Here is a 22659-nt window from a genome sequence, read left to right as displayed (position 1 = left end):
AACTACCTCATCCCTATATTGTTATTCATTTTGCTCTTTTGCACCCCAGTATCTCTATTTGCACATAATCTCTTGCACATCTAGCATTCCAGTGTTAATACTATTGTAATTATTCTGCACTATAGCCTATTTATTGCCTTACCTCCATAACTTGCTACATTTGCACACACTGTATATATATTTTCTGTTGTATTTCTGACTTTATGTTTTTTACCCCATATGTAACTCTGTGTTGTTTTTATTGCACTACTTTGCTTTATCTTGGCCAGGTCGCAGTTGTAAATGAGAACCTGTTCTCAACTGGCTTACCTGGTTAAATAAAGGTGAAATAAAAAAATAAAAAATAAAGTGCCTTTGTGAGACACGGTTTGGGTGAACGGATGATCTCTGCATGTGTATTTCCCACCGTAAAGCATGGAGGAGGAGGTGTTATGGTGTGGGGGTGCTTTGCTGGTGACACTGTGATTTATTTAGAATTCAAGGCACACTTAACCTGCATGGCTACCACAGCATTCTGCAGCGATACACCATCCCATCTGGTTCGTGCTTAGTTGGACTATCATTTGTTTTTCAACAGGACAATGACCCAACACACCTCCAGGCTGTGTAAGGGCTATTTGACCAAGAAGGAGAGTGATGGAGTGCTGCATCAGTTGACCTGGCCTCCACAATCCCCCGACCTCAACCCAATTGAGATGGTTTGGGATGAGTCAGACCGCAGAGTGAAGGAAAAGCAGCCAACAAGTGCTCAGCATAAGTGGGAACTGTTGGAAAAGCATTCCAAGTGAAGCTGGTTGAGAGAATGCCAAGAGTGTGCAAAGCTGTCAAGGCAAAGGGTGGCTACTTTGAAGAATCTAAAATCTAAAATATATTTTGATTTGTTTAACACTGTTTTGTTTACTACATGATTCCATATGTGTTATTTCATAGTTGTGATGTCTTCACTATTATTCTACAATGTAGAAAATAGTAAAAATAAAGAAAAACCCTTGAATGAGTAGGTATTCTAAAACCTTTGACCGGTAGTGTATATTTTGATGGACCAAAGTATAAGCCATCACACCATGTAAAGGAACAAACTCCTACTTATCATTTTTTTCTTCATAAAATACAACTACTTGTATTCATGTAAACTCCATCAGAAACCATAAAAGGCATTTCATTTTTACAATTATTGTCCAACAAGTGTTAAAAGGCCTTGATCGTATAATTCTAACATTAGATTATTCAAATATGTAATACAAATCTCAACTTCTTTTTGTTTGGTTTTATAGTACTATTAAAATATATAGTACACATTTTTGTAACGTGTACGCTGGGAGTCGGGAAGCAAGTACAGGAAGTGAATTTAATAATAAATGAAACATGGAACAAAACAAGAAACACGAGTAGCGTCCAAACATGAAACACATTTAGAACATAAAACAACATTTATAAAGCAATCATTATCCCTTAAGTCTATCACAGCAAATACTTCAATTATTTAAGCATACAGTGCCTTCAGAAAGTATTCACACCCCTTGACTTTTTCCACATTCTGTTACGTTACAACCTGAGTTTAAAATGGATTAAATGTAGATGTTGTGTCACTGGCCTACACACAATACCCCATAATGTCAAAGTGGAATGATGTTTTCAGATTTTTTTTTTCAAAATCGTTAAAAATGAAAAGCTGAAATGTCTTGAGTCAATAAGTATTCAACCCCTTTGTTATGGCAAGCCTAAATAAGTTCAGGAGTAAACATTTGCTTAACAAGTCACATAATACATTACATGGACTCACTCTGTGTGCAATAATAGTGTTTAACATAATTTTTGAATGGCTACTTATTCTCTGTACCCCACACATAAAATTATCTGTAAAGTTCCTCAGTCGAGCAGTGAATTTCAAACACAGATTCAACCACAAAGACCAAGGAGGTTTTCCAATGCCTCGATAAGAAGGGACTTATTGGTAGATGAGTCAAAATAAAAAAAAGCGGACATTGAACATCCCTTTGAGCATGGTGAAGTTATGAATTACTCTTTGGATGGTCTATCAATACACCCAGTCACTACAAAGATACAGGCGTCCTTCCTAACTCAGTTGTCGGAGAGGAAGGAAACCACTCAGGGATTTCACCATGAGGCCAATGGTGACCTTAAAACAGTTACAGAGTTTAATGGGTGTGATAGGAGAAAATTAAGGATGGATCAACAACATTGTAGTTAATCCACAATACTAACCTAGATGACAGAGTGAAAAGAAGGGAGCCTGTGCAGAATAACAATATTCCAAAACATGCAACCTGTTTGCAATAAGGCACTAAAGTAAAACTTTATCATGTTATGGGTATGCTTGTCATCAGCAAGGACTAAGGATTTTTTTTTAGGATAGAAAGAAACAGAATAGAGCTGTGCACAGCCAAAATCCAAGAGGAAAACCTGGTTCAGTCTGCTTTCCAACAGACACTGGGAGATAAAATCACCTTTCAGGCAGGACAAAAACCTAAAACACAAGGCCAAATATACACTGGAGTAGCTTACCTAGACATTGAATGTTCCTGAGTGGCCTAGTTACAATTTTGATCTGCTTGAAAATCTAGAATTTTAAAAAGAATAATGTGCAAACATTGTACAATCCAGGTGTGGAAAGCTCTTAGAGACTTACCCAGAAAGACTCTCAGCTGTAATCACTGCCAAAGTTGATTCTAACATGTATTTTCTCAGGGGTGTGAATACTTATGTAAATTAGATATTTCTGTTTTTCATTTTCAATACATTTGCAAAAATGTCTAACATGTTTTCACTTTCTCATTATGGGGTGTTGTGTGGAGATTGGTGAGAAAAATAGTCTATTTAATCCATTTTGAATTCAGGCTGTAACACAACAAAACATGTAATAAGTCAAAGGGCATGAATACTTTCTGAAGGCACTGTATGTTGCAGAACAGTGATTACAATATTTTGTATGTTTTCATATTTTTGACTTTTTGGGAGAGTTTGAAATTGGGATCCTTTGCTCCGGACAAGGGCATTTCCAGGCATAGAGCCAACATGGAAATGACTAGTACTTAGAAAATTCCCCCCCAAAATATTTTCCCTTATGAAATTCCCCTAAATTTAAATTTAAGCTCAAATAATGCAATAAAATCATCTTTATTTTTTTTATGTCCTTGCCGGACAAGGATGTCCCGACTTTCAAGAATCTCTGAGCTAATTTCCTGCTATTCTACACATTTTGCCATGAGGCTGAGTGAAAATGTTGTAGTTTTAAAGCTAATTTCCAGTCATTCAAAACCTGTTTTACATGGCTTATGATGTGTGGTACTTCCGCCAGTGGTACTTCCTGGTACTTCAACAATGTTTGTAACTAACAGTGCCCGTGCAGTGCTTGTTTCATTGAATCCTAAAGAAACAAACAAACAAGTAATTCATAAGTTATTACTGTGTAATAGCATTTTACCATGTACTTTCTAAGCAAATACATGGTTAACTTATTCCTGTACTGTAAAATAAAATACCAATGTTTCTGCCACAGAGAGACCAACCTGAAGGTTCGCCAGGCTTTGACTGTGACCTCGGACTTGGGAGCAGACATAGCAAAGCTGGCTGACTTTAATGGTACAGTATATCAACTCATACTGCATTCTGTGTGTATTAAAACTAGACCTCTGTAGTTTATATCACGTTACCTTGGCTCTCTTTTCTTGGTATTTGACCTTGGGTAGTCTGGTTGTTGCTATGACGAACTCGGGGGGGGGTAATTTTGTCTGATACTTGAGTGTCTATTTGGAGGCTGTCCATTTTGAGGCAAGTGGAACGGCTGTTTCCATGGTTCATGACGTCTCACCGTTGTGCTGTTTTGCTCTCCTGTGGAATTACTGATCTGGAGACAGAGCTGGTCAGTAACGAGTGGAAATGAAGGCATAGTGTTAGTGTATGTTGTGTCGGGGAGGATTTTATGTTTACATCATAGTCTTACATATATTTGACTTTCTTTAGGTCTGTCTGTGTTCATACTATATGCCTATGTACAAATGTGTGAAATGATGTCGCTTTTTCCCTTTTATGTAGTTTATTTATTTTATTTGTATTTTTTTTGCAACGTAGGAGGCCCAGGTTGAAATCCCTGTTGGGGTTGTATTGACACTGACAATACAACATAACCCCACGTAAAGCGCCCAGCAGACAGAGCAACAGACAAGAGTAAACACCTTGCTGCCTGCTGACTGACTGGCTTCCTGTTGTGAACGTGAACAGCATAGAAATAAAAATAACTAGAACGGGGGTCATTCCGAATTCAAGTCAACATTCTGTTACGGCTTTACCCATTCTAGTCATTATAATTCTATGTTAAGACATCTTGCTGCTGCCTGCTGTGCTGACTGCCTGGCTTCCTGTGGTGAATCTGTGTCAACTGTTTTCCCACTCAGGAGAAGTCATCTGTGAGCCTCCCAACAACAAGCTGGATAGGTTCACAGGTACTCTGTACTGGAGAGATAACAAGTACCCTCTGGATAACGAAAAGATGCTGCTTAGAGGCTGTGTGCTCCGGAACACGGACTGGTGCTTCGGAATGGTCATCTTTGCTGGTATGAATGTAATGAACAGTCTTGATGTACAGCATTCATATTATGAAGTCATCAATTATCAGTCAAAATTCTGATGACTTCCTAATATGGATGCCGTGTTTCTTGGTGTTTTGTTGTCAGGGATTTCACCGTGTCTGGCTGGCTACATGCATATATCTTATTCGACGAGAGAGTATTTCGAGAGTCTCGTTTGTAATCAAATGGGAAAACACAATGTAGCACAGGGTTGCTGTATGTCAATTGGCCCAGCGTCGTCCGGGTTTGGCCGGGGTACGCCGTCATTGTAAATAAGAATTTGTTCTTAACTGACTTGCCTGGTTAAATAAAATAAAATAAATAAAAGTAGCTTCTCTCCTCATGATTGTCCTCCTCTATGTGATGTGTGATTCCCTGCCCCTCTAGGGCTGCAAACCAAACTGATGCAGAACTGTGGGAGGACTAAATTCAAAAGGACCAGCATTGATAAACTGATGAACACTTTAGTTTTATGGGTGAGCACTTTTTCTACATCCTGTGAAGTGCTCAAAAAAGAACATTGCCTTTTTGATGGTAAAAAAAAAGGTCCATGTTGCGACTGGCTCAACCTTTGTGCATCCAACATATCAACGTTAAGTTCGAACTGTTTATGAAACATTGTTGATACTGAATACCAACTTGCTGATCTCTACCTCCAGATATTTGGCTTCCTAGTCTGCATGGGTGTGATCCTGGCCATTGGCAACACCATCTGGGAGCAGAAGGTTGGGAGGAGCTTCAGTGTCTACCTCCTGTGGGATGAACCAATCAGAAACAACAACGTGGTGTTCTCTGGGTTCCTCACCTTCTGGTCTTACATCATCATCCTCAACACAATGGTGCCCATCTCTCTTTACCTCAGGTAGGTTTTGTCTGTCTGTCTGTCTGCCTGCCTGTCTCTCTTTCTCTTTCTCTCGCTCTGTCTGTCTGTCTGTCTGTCTGTCTGTCTGTCTGTCTGTCTGTCTGTCTGTCTGTCTGTCTGTCTGTCTGTCTGTCTGTCTGTCTGTCTGTCTGTCTGTCTGTCTGTCTGTCTGTCTGTCTGTCTGTCTGTCTGTCTGTCTGTCTGTCTGCCTGCCTGCCTGTCTGTCTCTCTGTATGTCTGTCTGTCTGCCTTTGTGTCTGTCTGTCTGTCTGTCTCTCTTTCTCTCTCTCTCGCTCTGTCTTTCTCTGTCTGTCTGTCTGTCTGTCTGTCTGTCTGTCTGTCTGTCTGTCTGTCTGTCTGTCTGTCTGTCTGTCTGTCTGTCTGTCTGTCTGTCTGTCTGTCTGTCTGTCTGTCTGTCTGTCTGTCTGTCTGTCTGTCTGTCTGTCTGTCTCTCTTTCTCTCTCTCTCGCTCTGTCTTTCTCTCTCTGTCTGTCTGCCTGCTTGTCTGCCTGTCTGTCTTTCTGTATGTCTGTCGGTCTGCCTTTGTGTCTGTCTGTCCGTCTGTCTGTCTGTCTGGCTGTTTGTCTGTCTGGTCTTACATAATCATTCTCAACACAGTTGTACTCACCTCTCTCTACATCAGGTACGGAACCAGCAACATAGGAGATCATTTAATTACTATGGATCTCTTTACTTAAAGCTAGTCACTTAGCTAGCTACTAGCTACTTAGTTGCTACATACATTTTCTTTATTTATAAATTGATAAAATATACCCATTGATTCTTGAAGAATATAACTTATATATGCATCATGTCGTACCCCATCAGAACCCAAAATACAAGCCTGTTTTACTCCAATGTTTGTAAACAAAGTAAATGTAAACAAACACTGTATAGCCTCAAAACATGGTTAAAACTATACGTTTTGTATCATGGATGGTCAGTCCTCGCATCCATAGCTCTGTCCATGAATTTGAGAGTGGTTAACATTTATCCAGGCCCATCCCTCAGCTTTTTACCAAAACACTTTGTTATTGTTTCAACTAAGGATTCTAGCTTGAACTTAGTTCAATTTAACTAAACTCTTAGTTTAACTGACCTCTTAGCTTAACTAATCTCTTAATTGACCTTGTACTCCTCTTTGTCTAAGTGTGGAGGTTATTCGTCTGGGTCACAGCTACTTTATTAACTGGGACAGGAAGATGTATTACATCCAGAGGGACACTCCAGCCGAGGCCAGAACCACCACGCTCAACGAGGAGCTGGGACAGGTGGGTGAATGAATGAATGGAAGGATTAATGAATGAATTAATGAATTATTTAATTAATACATTTACAGTGAGGGGGAAAAAAGTATTTGATCCCCTGCTGATTTTGTACGTTTGCCCACTGACAAAGAAATGATCAGTCTATAATTGTAATGGTAGGTTTCTTTGAACAGTGAGAGACAGAATAACAACCAAAAAATATCCAGAAAAACGCATTTAAAAAATGTTATACATTGATTTGCATTTTAATGAGGGAAATAAGTATTTGACCCCCTCTCAATCAGAAAGATTTTTGGCTCCCAGGTGTCTTTTATACAGGTAACGAGCTGAGATTAGGAGCACACTCTTAAAGTGAGTGCTCCTAATCTCAGTTTACCTGTATAAAAGACACCTGTTCACAGAAGCAATCAATCAATCAGATTCCAAACTCTCCACCATGGCCAAGACCAAAGAGCTCTCCAAGGATGTCAGGGACAAGATTGTAGACCTACACAAGGCTGGAATGGGCTACAAGACCATCGCCAAGCAGCTTGGTGAGAAGGTGACAACAGTTGGTGCGATTATTCGCAAATGGAAGAAACACAAAATAACTGTCAATCTCCCTCGGCATGGGGCTCTATGCAAGATCTCACCTTTTGGAGTTGCAATGATCATGAGAACGGTGAGGAATCAGCCCAGAACTACACAGGAGGATCTTATCAATGATCTCAAGGCAGCTGGGACCATAGTCACCAAGAAAACAATTGGTAACACTACGCCGTGAAGGACTGAAATCTTGCAGCGCCCGCAAGGTCCCTCTGCTCAAAAAAGCACATATACAGGCCCGTCTGAAGTTTGCCAATGAACATCTGAATGATTCAGAAGAGAACTGGGTGAAAGTGTTGTGGTCAGATGAGACCAAAATCGAGCTCTTTGGCATCAACTCAACTCGCCGTGTTTGGAGGAGGAGGAATGCTGCCTATGACCCCAAGAACACCATCCCCACCGTCAAACATGGAGGTGGAAACATTATGCTTTGGGGGTGTTTTTCTGCTAAGGGGACAGGACAACTTCACCGCATCAAAGGGACGATGGACGGGGCCATGTACAGTCAAATCTTGGGTGAGAACCTCCTTACCTCAGCCAGTGTCAGGGGCTGATGTGGATGCGGTGTTGGAGTCAGGCGCAGGACACAGAAGCTTAGTTGATCCGACTTAAATAGTCACAGGAGCAAAATACAAATCCAACGGGCCTCAACAAACAGGAGGCGAGCGAATACGCAAAACAGTGCGAAAAGCACTAACAACAAGAAAACAAATAACCTACACCAACGGACAGGCGTACAACACACAACAACTACAAACAAAACCAAAGGAAACGTATAGGTGACATAATCAATACGAGATATGGAACAGGTGCACTAATCAGACAAGACCAAACAAACATAGATAACATCAAACGGTAGCAGCTAGTACTCCGGGGACGACGAACGCCGAAGCCTGCCCGAACAAGGAGGAGGAGCAGTCTCGGCGGAATTCGTGACAGCCAGGGCATTGAAAATGGGTCGTGGATGGGTATTCCAGCATGACAATGACCCAAAACACACGGCCAAGGCAACAAAGGAGTGGCTCAAGAAGAAGCACATTAAGGTCCTGGAGTGGCCTAGCCAGGCTCCAGACCTTAATCCCATAGAAAATATGTGGAGGGAGCTGAAGGTTCGAGTTGCCAAACGTCAGCCTCGAAACCTTAATGACTTGGCGAAAATCTGCAAAGAGGAGTGGAACAAAATCCCTCCTGAGATGTGTGCAAACCTGGTGGCCAACTACAAGAAACATCTGACCTCTGTGATTGCCAACAAGGGTTTTGCCACCAAGTACTAAGTCATGTTTTGCAGAGGGGGTCAAATACTTATTTCCCTCATTAAAATGCAAATCAATTTATAACATTTTTGACATGCGTTTTTTCTGGATTTTTTGTTGTTGTTATTCTGTCTCTCTCACTGTTCAAATAAACCTACCATTAAAATGATAGACTGATCATGTCTTTGTCAGTGGGCAAACGTACAAAATCAGCAGGGGATCAAATACTTTTTTCCCCCTCACTGTATATATGAACCGGATGAATTAATTAAGTTGCTTCAGCCAAGTGACAAACAATCCTCGTTGGTCCTCGTTGGTCCCAGGTGGAGTTTATCTTCTCAGACAAGACAGGAACTCTCACACAAAACATCATGGTCTTCAACAAATGCTCCATCAACGGGAAGAGCTATGGTACGCTACACATTTGCGTTCGGTTCCTGTGTGCTCTGGTTCCTCTCAAAGTGTCTTCCTTCTAGGGAGCTGTTCCTTGGCGCTTCTGCAATTTGATTGTCTGATTATTTGTTCTCTGTTGTGTCTCTTCAGGTGATGTTTATGATGAATTCGGCCATAAAGTAGAAATTACAGAGGTATGAATAAGAAACTGGATAACACAGATAACTACAGTATTGACAGTACAAGTTATACATTGCAGTAATACAATAGTACAGTTAAACTATAAGATAGTAACTGTGTTCTGGTCCTTCTCCCTCCAGAGAACGGCCTGCGTGGATTTCTCCTTCAACCCTTTGAGTGACAGGAAGTTTAGGTTCCATGACAGTAGCCTGGTGGAAGCCGTCAAGATAGAGGAGCCCTCGGTGCAGGAGTTCTTCAGACTGCTGGCTCTGTGTCATACTGTCATGCCTGAGGAGAAGAATGAAGGTAATGTGTAGATAATATACAGGACATGTAATGTATAGAAATTTACAGGACAGGTAATGTATAGATACTGTACAGGAGTTCTTTAGACTGATAACCTATAGATAACCTATAGATAGCCTATAGATAACCTAAAGATAACCTATAGATAGCCTATAGATAACCTAAAGATAACCTATATATAACCTATAGATAACCTAAAGATAACCTATAGATAGCCTATAGATAACCTAGAGATAACCTATAGATAACCTATAGATAACCTATAGATAACCTATAGATATTGTGAATGTCATGTATAGAGACGTTAGGCTAGTTTCCGGTAGTAACATCAGGTACAGGTGTTCTTCAGATTGTTACACTGTCATGTCTTAGGGTGAAGGTAAACTAGGCTTCTGAGTGAAGGTAAACTAGGCTTCTGAGTGAAGGTAAACTAGGCTTCTGAGTGAAGGTAAACTAGGCTTCTGAGTGAAGGTAAACTAGGCTTCTGAGTGAAGGTAAAGTAGGCTTCTGAGTGAAGGTAAAGTAGACTTCTGAGTGAAGGTAGAGTAGACTTCTGAGTGAAGGTAAAGTAGACTTCTGAGTGAAGGTAAAGTAGGCTTCTGAGTGAAGGTAAAGTAGGCTTCTGAGTGAAGGTAAAGTAGGCTTCTGAGTGAAGGTAAAGTAGGCTTCTGAGTGAAGGTAAAGTAGACTTCTGAGTGAAGGTAAAGTAGACTTCTGATGAAGGTAAAGTAGGCTTCTGAGTGAAGGTAAAGTAGACTTCTGAGTGAAGGTAGAGTAGACTTCTGAGTGAAGGTAAAGTAGACTTCTGAGTGAAGGTAAAGTAGGCTTCTGAGTGAAGGTAAAGTAGACTTCTGAGTGAAGGTAAAGTAGGCTGCTGAGTGAAGGTAAAGTAGACTTCTGAGTGAAGGTAAAGTAGACTTCTGAGTGAAGGTAAAGTAGGCTTCTGAGTGAAGGTAAAGTAGACTTCTGAGTGAAGGTAAAGTAGGCTGCTGTACAGTAGTTTGAAGGATATTACTTAGAGACATGAGTCTTGTCTTGTAACCCAGCGGGCGAAGCTGGCTGTAATGACGTCGATTCAACCAGTTTTGTCTGCTGGGAAATCTGTCTAGATAATACTGATAAATTAATGATATGTTGACTCACAATTCCCTGCAACTACTCATGTGGATGGTGCAGCAAACAAAAAACATATTCTTCTTCTTCTTCTTCTTCTTCTTCTTCTTCTTCTCCTTCTTCTTCTTCTTCTTCTTCTTCTTCTTCTTCTTCTTCTTCTTCTTCTTCTTCTTCTTCTTCTTCTTCCTCCATGTAGGGGATCTGGTGTACCAGGCCCAGTCGCCTGACGAGGGAGCCCTGGTCACGGCCGCACGGAACTTTGGCTTTGTGTTTCGTTCCAGAACCCCGGAGACCGTCACGCTGTACGAGATGGGGACAGCCGTCAACTACCAGCTCCTGGCCATCCTCGACTTCAACAACGTGCGCAAGAGAATGAGTGTCATTGGTTAGGTCTTCACCTTTAAAAAGCAAACATCTTGTTTTGCTGTCACCAAAATGTGTTGTGTAGCAAAGCAAAACATTACGTTTTCGTAAAGTTGGAAGTATAAGACACAATACAGTCGATGATGACTTCATATTCTTGAATATTCTGTAAACACACACATAGCAGTGTTAGTATCAATAATTCAAGACCTAGACTGCATGGTGTTCTGTTCTTGTCCGGCAATCTTGACGTCATTAGGTATTCACTATCAATAAGGTCTTTGATCAATAGGCTTCGATCCACTGACTCATTGGTCACTGAAAATACCTGTACCTTCAAAGTCCCTTCAAGGCAATGACTCAGGTATTTGTCTGCTTCTGTTTCTACTGTCCTCCAGTGAGGAACCCAGCGGGCCACATCAAGCTGTACTGTAAAGGAGCTGACACCATCATCTTCGACAGACTGGACCCGTCCAACCAAGATCTCATGAACACTACCTCAGAGCATCTTTACGTAGGTCTATACACTACATACAGTATGTGTACTATCTCTCTCTCTCTCTCTCTCTCTCTCTCTCTCTCTCTCTCTCTCTCTCTCTCTTTCTCATCATATATCAATAAAAGTATATCTGACATTTGAATAACGCTCTTTGACATGTCCCCTAAATATATAAAAGCTTTGTATCCGAGGTTGATGGTTTGAGAGTGAGAGTGACCTTCAGTGTTGAAAGCAGTAATTTATTCTCTATTGTGGTGTGTGAGCTGTTGAGAGAGCTCTTGACACAGAATAGAAGATACAAAAATAGTCTCTCAACACGTTGCCTTCTGTTTTTAGATACCGTCTGCCTCACAGTCACTCACAACAACAGCCTCACAGTCACTCACAACAGTCAGCCTCACAGCCACTCACAACAAGCAGCCTCACAGTCACTCACAACAAGCAGCCTCACAGTCACTCACAACAAGCAGCCTCACAGTCACTCACAACAAGCAGCCTCACAGTCACTTACAACAAGCAGCCTCACAGTCACTCACAACAAGTAGCCTCACAGTCACTCACAACAAGCAGCCTCACAGTCACTCACAACAAGCAGCCTCACAGTCACTCACAAAAAGCAGCCTCACAGTCACTCACAAAAAGCCCACGCAACATATTGCATGAAGCATCAACATGAGAGATAATAATATCATATAATATACTGTATATAAATATACACTACCAGTCAAAGGTTTGGACACACCAACTCATTCAAGGGTTTTTCTTAATTTTTACTATTTTCTACATTGTAGAATAATAGTGAAGACATCAACACTATGAAATAACACATATGGAATCATGTAGTAACCAAAAAAGTGTTAAACAAATCAAAATATATGTTACATTTGCTTTGCGCACTCTTGGCATTCTCTCAACCAGCTTCATGAGATTGTCACCTGGAATCCATTTCAATTAACAGGTGTGCCTTCTTAAAAGTTTTTTTGTGGAATTTCTTTCCTTCTTAATGCGTTTGAGCCAATCAGTTGTGTTGTGACAAGAAGATAGCCATATTTGGTAAAATACCAAGTCCATATTATGGCAAGAACAGCTCAAATAAGCAAAGTGAAACGACAGTCCATCATTATTTTATGACATGAAGGTCAGTCAATACGGACAACAAGAACTTTAAAAGTTTCTTCAAGTGCAGTCGCAAAAACCATCAAGCGCTATGATGAAACTGGCTCTCATGAGGACCGCCACAGGAATGGAAGACCCAGAGTTACCTCTGCTGCAGAGGACAAGTTCAGTGGTGCAGTGGTCTAAGGCACTGCATCGCAGTGCTAGCTGTGCCATGGGGCGGCGCACAATTGGCCCAGCGTCGTCCAGGGTAGGGGAGGGAATGGCCGGCAGGGTTGTGGGTTCGATTCCAGTATGAAAAAATAAAAATAAAATAATGTAAGTCGCTCTGGATAAGAGCGTCTGCTAAATGACTAAAATGTAAAATGTTACCAGCCTCAGAAATTGCAGCCCAAATAAATGCTTCACAGAGTTCAAGTAACAGACACATCTCAACATCAACTGTTCAGAGTAGACTGTGTGAATCAGGCCTTCATAGTCGAATTGCTGCAAAGATACCACTACTAAAGGACACCAAACAAGAAGAAGAGACTTGCTTCGTCCAAGAAACACGAGCAATGGACATTAGACCGGTGGAAATGTGTCCTTTGGTCTGGAGACCAAATTTGAGATTTTTGGTTCCAACTGCCGTGTCTTTGTGAGACGCGGTGTGGGTGAACGGATGATCTCCGCATGTATATTTCCCACCGTAAAGCATGGAGGAGGAGGTGTTATGGTGTGGGGGTGCTTTGCTGGTGCCACTGTGATTTATTTAGAATTCAAGGCACACTTAACCAGCATGGCTACAACAGCATTCTGCAGCGATACGCCATCCCATCTGGTTTGGGCTTAGTGGGACTATCATTTGTTTTTCTTCTAGTGGTATTTTACCCCCTTTTTTCTCCCCTATTTCATGGTATCCAATTGGTAGTAGTTACAGTCCCTGTCCCATCGCTGCAACCCCCGTACGGACACGGGAGAGGTGAAGGTGAGAGTCGTGCGTCCTCCGAAACACAACCAACCGAGCCGCACTGCTTCTTGACACAGTGCCCGCTTAACCCGGAAGCCAGCCGCACCAATGTGTCGGAGGAAACATCGTACACCTGGCGACCGAGTCAGAGTGCACTGCGCCCGGCCCGCCACAGGGGTCACTATAGCACGATGGGACAAGGACATCCCTGCCGGCCAAACCCTCCCCTACCCTGGACAACGCTGGGCCAGTTGTGCGCCGCCCCATGGGTCTCCCGGTCGTGGCCAGCTATCGTCGAACCAGGATCTCTAGTGGCACAGCTAGCACTGTGATGCAGTGCCTTAGACCACTGCGCCACTCGGGAGGCCTATCATTTGTTTTTCAACAGGACAATGACCCAACACACCTCCAGGCTGTGGAAGGGCTATTTTACCAAGAAGGAGAGTGATGGAGTGCTGCATCAGATGACCTGGCCTCCACAATCCCCCGACCTCCACCCAATGGTGATGGTCTGGGATGAGTTGGACTGCAGAGTGAAGGAAAAGCAGCCAACAAGTGCTCAGCATATGTGGGAATTCCTTCAAGACAGTTGGAAAAGCATTCCAGGTGAAGCTGGTTGAGAGAATGCAAAGCTGTCATCAAGGCAAAGGGTGGCTATTTGAAGAATCTTTGTTGAAGATTTGTTTAACACTTTTTTGGTTACTACATGATTCCATATGTGTTATTTCATCGTTTTGATGTCTTCATTATTATTCTACAATGTAGAAAATAGTAAAAATAAAGAAAAACCCTGGAATGAGTAGGTGTGTCCAAACTTTTGACTGGTACTGTATATATTCATATATTAATCATAATAATAATACTAATACTAATAATACTATTATAATATAATATACTAATATAACTATTTTATATAGCTAATACTAGAACATCTGGTTTACTGAATGATGAGGACATTTCTCTGATCAGATTCAACAACCTAGCAGCATACAAAACATACATAACTAAATGCATTTAAAAATAGTCCTAACCAATATGCTTAATCTCAATACAAAATCCTTGAATGATTGTATAATCTGAATGATGTTTGTTGCAGGAGTTTGCTGGTGAAGGCTTGCGAACGCTAGCCCTGGCATACAAAGACCTAGATGAGAATGTATTAGAGGAATGGATGAAGAGGCTTCTGTATGCCAGCACTGTGATAGAGAACAGAGAGGAGGGACTGGCTGATCTCTACGAGGAGATAGAGACAGGCCTGATGGTAAGAGACTGACTTATAGACTGACCTATAGACTGATATATAGACTGACCTATAGACTGATATATAGACTGACCTATAGACTGACATATAGACTGATATATAGACTGACCTATAGACTGACCTATAGACTGATATATAGACTGACCTATAGACTGACCTATAGACAGATATATAGACTGACCTATAGACTGACCTATAGACTGATATATAGACTGACCTATAGACTGACATATAGACTGATATATAGACTGACCTATAGACTGACCTATAGACTGATATATAGACTGACCTATAGACTGACATATAGACTGACCTATAGACTGACATATAGACTGACCTATAGACTGACATATAGACTGACCTATAGACTGATATATAGACTGACCTATAGACTTATATATAGACTGACATATAGACTGATATATAGACTGACCTATAGACTGACCTATAGACTGATATATAGACTGACCTATAGACTGACATATAGACTGATATATAGACTGGCCTATAGACTGATATATAGACTGACCTATAGACTGACCTATAGACTGATATATAGACTGACATATAGACTGATATATAGACTGACCTATAGACTGACCTATAGACTGATATATAGACTGACCTATAGACTGACATATAGACTGATATATAGACTGGCCTATAGACTGATATATAGACTGACCTATAGACTTATATATAGACTGACCTATAGACTTATATATAGACTGATATATAGACTGACCTATAGACTGACCTATAGACTGACCTATAGACTGACCTATAGACTGACATATAGACTGACCTATAGACTGACCTATAGACTGACCTATAGACTGACCTATAGACTGACCTATAGACTTATATATAGACTGATATATAGACTGACATATAGACTGATATATAGACTGACATATAGACTGATATATAGACTGACCTATAGACTTATATATAGACTGACCTATAAAGAACAGAGAGGAAGGACTGCCTACTCTCTACATGGTGATAAAGGCTTGATGTAAAACTGACCAGAGGCAACAGTATCCTAGACGCCATCTCCTGCCGTTATGCCCTTGATCAAGGCACTCAACCCTTAAACTGCTCCAGGGACGCTGCACCATGTCTGACCCTGTCTTCAAACCGCTGGGTTTGTGGGTGTGTTCTCAGGGGTTCCACTGGTTGTTTGTTTTCCCCCTCTTAAGCTCCTAGGGGCCACAGCAGTAGAAGACAAACTGCAGGAGGGGGTTCCTGAAACCATCGCCTGTTTGACCCTGGCCAACATCAAGATCTGGGTTCTCACCGGGGATAAGTTAGGTAAGCGCCAATGAAGGGATGGACCGATGTTTTGAACCATCAAAGTTTACTCCCTCTACAAAATACTTTACTTTACTTTAGAGTACTACTGAGATAGATTTACTGCATTGTTGGGAGAGAGCTTGCAAGAAAGGGCATTTCACAGTAATATATTTTTTATTCAGTGTCCAATGATACATTTGACAATACTGTACATGAAAACTGGAGGTAACGTGACATGTTCTGCGGTTGTAGAGACGGCGATGAACATCGGCTACTCCTGCAACATGCTGAGAGACGACATGAGCGAAGTGTTCATAATATCAGGACACACCTCCTCGGAGGTGCAGCAGCAACTCAGGTTAGGCCTCTGGCCAATGAAACATACTCTCTCAGGCCTCTGGCCAATGAAACATACTCTCTCAGGCCTCTGGCCAATGAAACGTACTCTCTCAGTCACGATTACACCTGCAGGTAATCAATCATCTGCATCTGCATTGCAGGCTCTCTGGGGGGGTTTTAGGCTGGTTTCTGTAAAAGCACTTTGTGACAACTGCTGATCGTAAAAAAAAGGGCTTTTATAAAAAATAAAAAAAATACATTTGATTGATTGACCTGCAGGTAAAAAGGCAAACCTGCTCCCCCCCAGCAGCTTTTTTGAGAGTCAAAGAATGAGAGTTAGTTAGTGAGCGCAGGCTGGCTGACTGGGTCACGTGACAAGGTCCCCAGGGCATTCTGTTTCCTCCTTTACTTTAGCTGGACTAAACAACGTGTTATTCCCCCAACAGTTGATCCCAGAGGGAAGCTATCACCATGCCAGCCAGCCCCATTGGCCCCATCGGTCGTTCTCTATCTGAGTGAGAGGGGTAGAGAGACAGAGTAGAATAGAGAGAACCATCCATTTTCTTTTCAGATCGTGAACATTCATTGTAGCGTTGTTCTATTTCTATGGTTAAACATTAAATTGACACGTGAGTCGTTTAGCCAGACGGCTCTTATCCAGAGTGACTACAGTCAGTGCATTCATCGCAGGGTAGCTGAGAGACAGCCGCATCTCCTGAGTGGCGCAGTGCTAACTGTGCCACTAGAGATCCTGGTTCGAATCCAGGCTCTGTCGCAGCCGGCCGCGACCGGGAGACTCATGGGCGGCGCACAATTGGCCCAGCGTCGTCCAGGGTAGGGGAGGGAATTTTTTATTTCACCTTTATTTAACCAGGTAAGCCAGTTGAGAACAGGTTCTCATTTACGACTGCGACCTGGCCGGCAGGGATGTAGCTCAGTTGATAGAGCATGGCGTTTGCAACGCCAGGGTTGTGGGTTCGATTGCCACGGGGGGCCAGTATAAAAAAATAGAATATATATGTATTCACTAACTGTAAGTCGCTCTGGATAAGAGCGTCTGCTAAATGACTAAAATTTAAATCTCTCATCTGTTTATGCCCCCCTCCCCTCCTTCTTTAGGAGTGCTAAGGAGCACATCCTGGGCCTGAGCAGAGTTAGCAGTACTGCAGATGTGGAGAAGACAGACGAGTTCTCAGATGATTCTGTGTTTGAAGAAACCATCATAGCGGAATATGCCTTAATCATCAATGGACACAGTCTGGTAAGGAGGCTCCCCTCCCCCCATGCTGTTGCTACCCTTTGTTACTCTACATACAGTGACATGGGTTTCCAAACCAGATGCCTGGACTATATTTTCATCCCTGTGGGTTGTGTGTGGGTTGTGTGTATGGGTGTGAGTCTATGCGATATGCTCAGGATAATGTTTCTTTACCTGGTGTTGAATGTGGGTTGTGTGTATGGGTGTGAGTCTGTGCGATATGCTCAGGATAATGTTTCTTTACCTGGTGTTGAATGTGGGTTGTGTGTATGGGTGTGAGTCTATGCGATATGCTCAGGATAATGTTTCTTTACCTGGTGTTGAATGTGGGTTGTGTGTATGGGTGTGTGTCTATCTGGTATGGACCGTATAATATCTCTGCTCCTGTGGCGTCTGCTGAGTCTGCTTAGTTTCTAATGAGCAGACTGCTGGTGATTAGGGAGTCCCCCATCTCTGCGAGAGAGGCTGTCGTTAAGACATCTGGCAGACAGACACACTGCCCTGAGTGGTTGGTTGCCCAGGCTTCTCATCAGCAAACAGAGCCTCACATCATTACAGCATCTAGTCCTAGAGCTGTGTCTCAGATTCAAATTCGTAAACGCTTTATTGTCCCAATACTGGGCAATTGATTTGCAACTGGCTTCTAGACTTCTCATCAGCAGACAGAGACTCACTGCTCTGCTCCTAGTCCTGACCTGTCTCACACTCTGTACTCGGTACACACGCTGAGCCCACACTGTTCTGCTACGCCCTGGCTCTGCTCTGCAGGAGGGCTGGGATGTTAACACCACAGAACTGGTTAACACTGCAGGGTGGTGATAATGGTTGTTTAACAGGCCTAATGTGTCTGTGTCTCTGGGGGTGTTGTGGAGAAAGGCACAAGATCATTTCCATTCTAACCAAATGGACAATAAAATCTTATAAAATGTTATCCCCTCCCCTCTCCTCTCCTCTCCTCTCCTCTCCTCTCCTCTCCTCTCCTCTCCTCTCCTCTCCTCTCCTCTCCTCTCCTCTCCTCTCCTCTCCTCTCCTCTCCTCTCCTCTCCTCTCCTCTCCTCTCCTGTCCTCTCCTCTCCTCTCCTCTCCTCTCCTCTCCTCTCCTCTCCTCTCCTCTCCTCTCCTCTCCTCTCCTCTCCTCTCCTCTCCTCTTATCCTCTCTCTTCCTTCTCTCTCCTCTCCTCTCCTCTCCTCTCCTCTCCTCTCCTCTCCTCTCCTCTCCTCTCCTCTCCTCTCCTCTCCTCTCCTCTCCTCTCCTCTCCTCTCCTCTCCTCTCCTCTCCTCTCCTCTCCTCTCCTCTCCTCTCCTCTCCTCTCCTCTCCTCTCCTCTCCTCTCCTCTCCTCTCCTCTCCTCTCCTCTCCTCTCCTCTCCTCTCCTCTCCTCTCCTCTCCTCTCCTCTCCTCTCCTCTCCTCTCCTCTCCTCTCCTCTCCTCTCCTCTCCTCTCCTCTCCTCTCCTCTCCTCTCCTCTCCTCTCCTCTCCTCTCCTCTCCTCTCCTCTCCTCTCCTCTCCTCTCCTCTCCTCTCCTCTCCTCTCCTCTCCTATTCTATTCTATTCTATTCTATTAATCCCCCCTGTAGGCCCATGCCCTGGAGCCTGACCTGGAGCAGGTCCTTCTGGAGACAGCCTGTCTGTGTAAGACAGTGATCTGCTGTAGGGTGACTCCCATGCAGAAGGCCCAGGTGGTGGAGCTGGTCAAGACAAACAAGATGGCCGTGACTCTGGCCATAGGAGACGGGGCCAACGACGTCAGCATGATCAAGAGTAATACACAGGTTACATTATATTCAGCTCACGGTGTTTCTCAGTCAGCAGCAGATATGAGCAGCAATGAACGGGGTTCACAGGATGACAGGAAGGACACAAGATCAGTTGAAAAAACAAAGCAGGCCCTCTATCATGTAGGAACTATCTTCCTTTATGTGCAATCGTGTGTCTAAATACAAAATCTGGTGTGAATATGATGTATGTTTCATGAGGAGAAGAGGATTTTGAGCATTAGTGTTACATACAGTGGCTTGCGAAAGTATTCACCCCCCTTGGCATTTTTCCTATTTTGTTGCCTTACAACCTGGAATTAAAATGGATTTTTGGGGGGTTTGTATCATTTGATTTACACAACATGCCTACCACTTTGAAGATGCAAAATATATTTTTTGTGAAACAAACAAGAAATAAGACAAAAAAACAGAAAACTTGAGCGTGCATAACTATTCACAGTCAATACTTTGTAGAGCCACCTTTTGCAGTAATTACACCTGCAAATCTCTTGGGGTATGTCTCTATAAGCTTGGCACATCTAGCCACTGGGATTTTTGCCCATTCTTCAAGGCAAAACTGCTCCAGCTCCTTCAAGTTGGATGGGTTCCGCTGGTGTACAGCAATCTTTAAGTCATACCACAGATTCTCAATTGGATTGAGGTCTGGGCTTTGACTAGGCCATTCCAAGACATTTAAATGTTTCCCCTTAAACCACTTGAGTGTTGGTTTAACAGTATGCTTAGGGTCATTGTCCTGCTGGAAGGTAAACCTCCGTCCCAGTCTCAAATCTCTGGAAGACTGAAACAGGTTTCCCTCAAGAATTTCCCTGTATTTAGCACCATCCATCATTCCTTCAATTCTGACCAGTTTCCCAGTCCCTGCCGATGAAAAACATCCCCGGGGTGATGAGAGGTGTTGGGTTTGCGCCAGACATAGCGTTTTCCTTGATGGCCAAAAAGCTCCATTTTAGTCTCATCTGACCAGAGTACCTTCTTCCATATGTTTGGGGAGTCTCCCACATGGCTTTTGGCGAACACCAAACGTGTTGGCTTATTTTTTTCTTTAAGCAATGGCTTTTTTCTGGCCACTCTTCCGTAAAGCCCAGCTCTGTGGAGTGTACGGCTTAAAGTGGTCCTATGGACAGATACTCCAATCTCCGCTGTGGAGCTTTGCAGCTCCTTCAGGGTTTTCTTTGGTCTCTTTGTTGCCTCTCTGATTAATGCCCTCCTTGCTTGGTCCGTGAGTTTTGGTTGGCAGGTTTGTTGTGGTGCCATATTCTTTCCATTGTTTAATAATGGATTTAATGGTGCTCCGTGTGATGTTCAAAGTTTCGGATATTTTTTTATAACCCAATCCTGATCTGTACTTCTCCACAACCTTGTCCCTGACCTGTTTGGAGAGCTCCTTGGTCTTCATGGTGCCGCTTGCTTGGTGGTGCCCTTTGCTTAGTGGTGTTGCAGACTCTGGGGCCTTTCAGAACAGGTGTATATATACTGAGATCATGTGACAGATCATGTGACACTTAGATTGCACACATGTGTACTTTATTTAACTAATTATGTGACTTCTGAAGGTAATTGGTTGCACCAGATCTTATTTAGGGGCTTCATAGCAATTCAGTTGAAGTCAGAAGCTTCTGATAGGCTAATTGACATCATTTGAGTCAATCGGAGGTGTACCTGTGGATGTATTTCAAGGCCTACCTTCAAACTCAGTGCCTCTTTGCTTGACATAGAAATCAAAAGCTATTTCCATGTGTAAATGTTATGGGATTTGCTCCATTGGTTTTGTTGGTAGGCCTAGATTATGCTCAAATAGCCACAATAGTCTATTGGCTACTGTCTAAAACTGTAAGGGTACTGCCTCAGTGTTCACTGTAAACGCGTGCCAGAAGTTGCACAAAATTGTGCTCTCTTTCTCTCTCGGTTTCAATTCAATTCAAGGGGCTTTATTGACATGGGAAACATATGTTTACATTGCCAAAGCAAGTGAAATGGATAAACAAAAGTGAAATAAACAATAACAAGTCAATAGTAAACATTACACTCACAAAAGTTCCAAAATAATAGAGACATTTCATATATCATATTATGTCTATATACAGTTTGTAACTATGTGCAAATAGTTAAAATACAAAATGGAAAATAAATAAACATAAATATGGGTTGTATTTACAATGGTGTTTGTTCTTCACTGGTTGCCCTTTTCTTGTGGCAACAGGTCACAAATCTTGCTGCTGTGATGGCACACTGTGGTATTTCAGACAATAGATATGGGAGTTTATCAAAATTGGGTTTGTTTTCAAATTCTTTGTGGATATGTGTAATCTGAGGGAAATATGTGTCTCTAATATGGCAGGAGGTTAGGAAGTGAAGCTCAGTTTCCACCTCATTCTGTGGGCAGTGTGCACATAGCCTGTCTTCTCTTGAGAGCCAGGTCTGCCTACGGCGGCCTTTCTCACTAGCAAGGCTATGCTCACTGAGTTTGTTATGGAAGGTTTGGGAATCACTTCCTTTTAGGTGGTTGTAGAATTTAACGGCTCTTTTCTGGATTTTGATCATTAGCGGGTATCAGCCTAATTCTGCTCTGCATGCATTATTTGGTGTTTTACGTTGTACACTGAGGATATTTTTGCAGAATTCTGCATGCAGAGTCTCAATATGGTGTTTGTCCCATTTTGTGAATTATTGGTTGGTGAGCTGACCCCAAACCTCACAACCATGAAGGGCAATGGGTTCTATAACTGATTCAAGTATTTTTTGCCAGATCCTAATTGGTATGTTGAATTTTATGTTCCTTTTGACGGCATAGAAGGCCCTTCTTGCCTTGTCACTCAGAGCGTTCACCAGCTTTGTGGAAGTTACCTGTGGCGCTGATGTTTAGGCCGAGGTATGTACAGTTTTTTGTGTGCTCTAGGGCAACGGTGTCTAGATGGAATTTATATTTGTGGTCCTGGCAACTGGACCTTTTTTGGAACACCATTATTTTTGTCTTACTGAGATTTACTGTCAGGGCCCAGGTCTGACAGAATCTGTGCAGAAGATCTAGGTGCTGCTGTAGGCCATCCTTGGTTGGGGACAGAAGCACCAGATCATCAGCAAACAGTAGACATTTGACTTCAGATTCTAGTAGGGTGAGGCCGGGTGCTGCAGACTGTTCTAGTGCCCTCGCCAATTTGTTGATATATATGTTGAAGAGGGTGGGGCTTAAGCTGCATCCCTGTCTCACCCCACGGCCCTATGGAAAGAAATGTGTGTGTCTTTTGCCAATT

The 22659-nt window shown here is 42.6% G+C and overlaps 1 protein-coding gene across 1 annotated transcript in view; it reads left to right on the top strand.

Moving 5' to 3' along the window:
- Window positions 1-22659, top strand: part of atp8b4 (ATPase phospholipid transporting 8B4) — a gene marked incomplete at its 3' end in the record, with an annotated part of 53672 nt that overhangs the window by 22846 nt on the left and 8167 nt on the right. Inside the window, exons 8-22 of the mRNA XM_084168612.1 lie at window positions 3521-3603; window positions 4416-4574; window positions 4977-5065; window positions 5249-5451; window positions 6602-6722; window positions 8881-8968; window positions 9101-9144; window positions 9271-9436; window positions 10746-10934; window positions 11311-11426; window positions 14573-14737; window positions 15940-16051; window positions 16286-16391; window positions 17492-17633; window positions 19208-19391. Coding sequence (XP_084024738.1) covers window positions 3521-3603; window positions 4416-4574; window positions 4977-5065; window positions 5249-5451; window positions 6602-6722; window positions 8881-8968; window positions 9101-9144; window positions 9271-9436; window positions 10746-10934; window positions 11311-11426; window positions 14573-14737; window positions 15940-16051; window positions 16286-16391; window positions 17492-17633; window positions 19208-19391 — 1967 coding nt within the window. The remainder of the gene's footprint in view (window positions 1-3520; window positions 3604-4415; window positions 4575-4976; window positions 5066-5248; window positions 5452-6601; window positions 6723-8880; window positions 8969-9100; window positions 9145-9270; window positions 9437-10745; window positions 10935-11310; window positions 11427-14572; window positions 14738-15939; window positions 16052-16285; window positions 16392-17491; window positions 17634-19207; window positions 19392-22659) is intronic.

Source organism: Coregonus lavaretus, assembly GCF_964263955.1.
Source record: "Coregonus lavaretus genome assembly, chromosome: 9".
Taxonomy (NCBI): domain Eukaryota; kingdom Metazoa; phylum Chordata; class Actinopteri; order Salmoniformes; family Salmonidae; genus Coregonus; species Coregonus lavaretus.
This window is presented reverse-complemented; position numbering and strand designations above follow the sequence as displayed.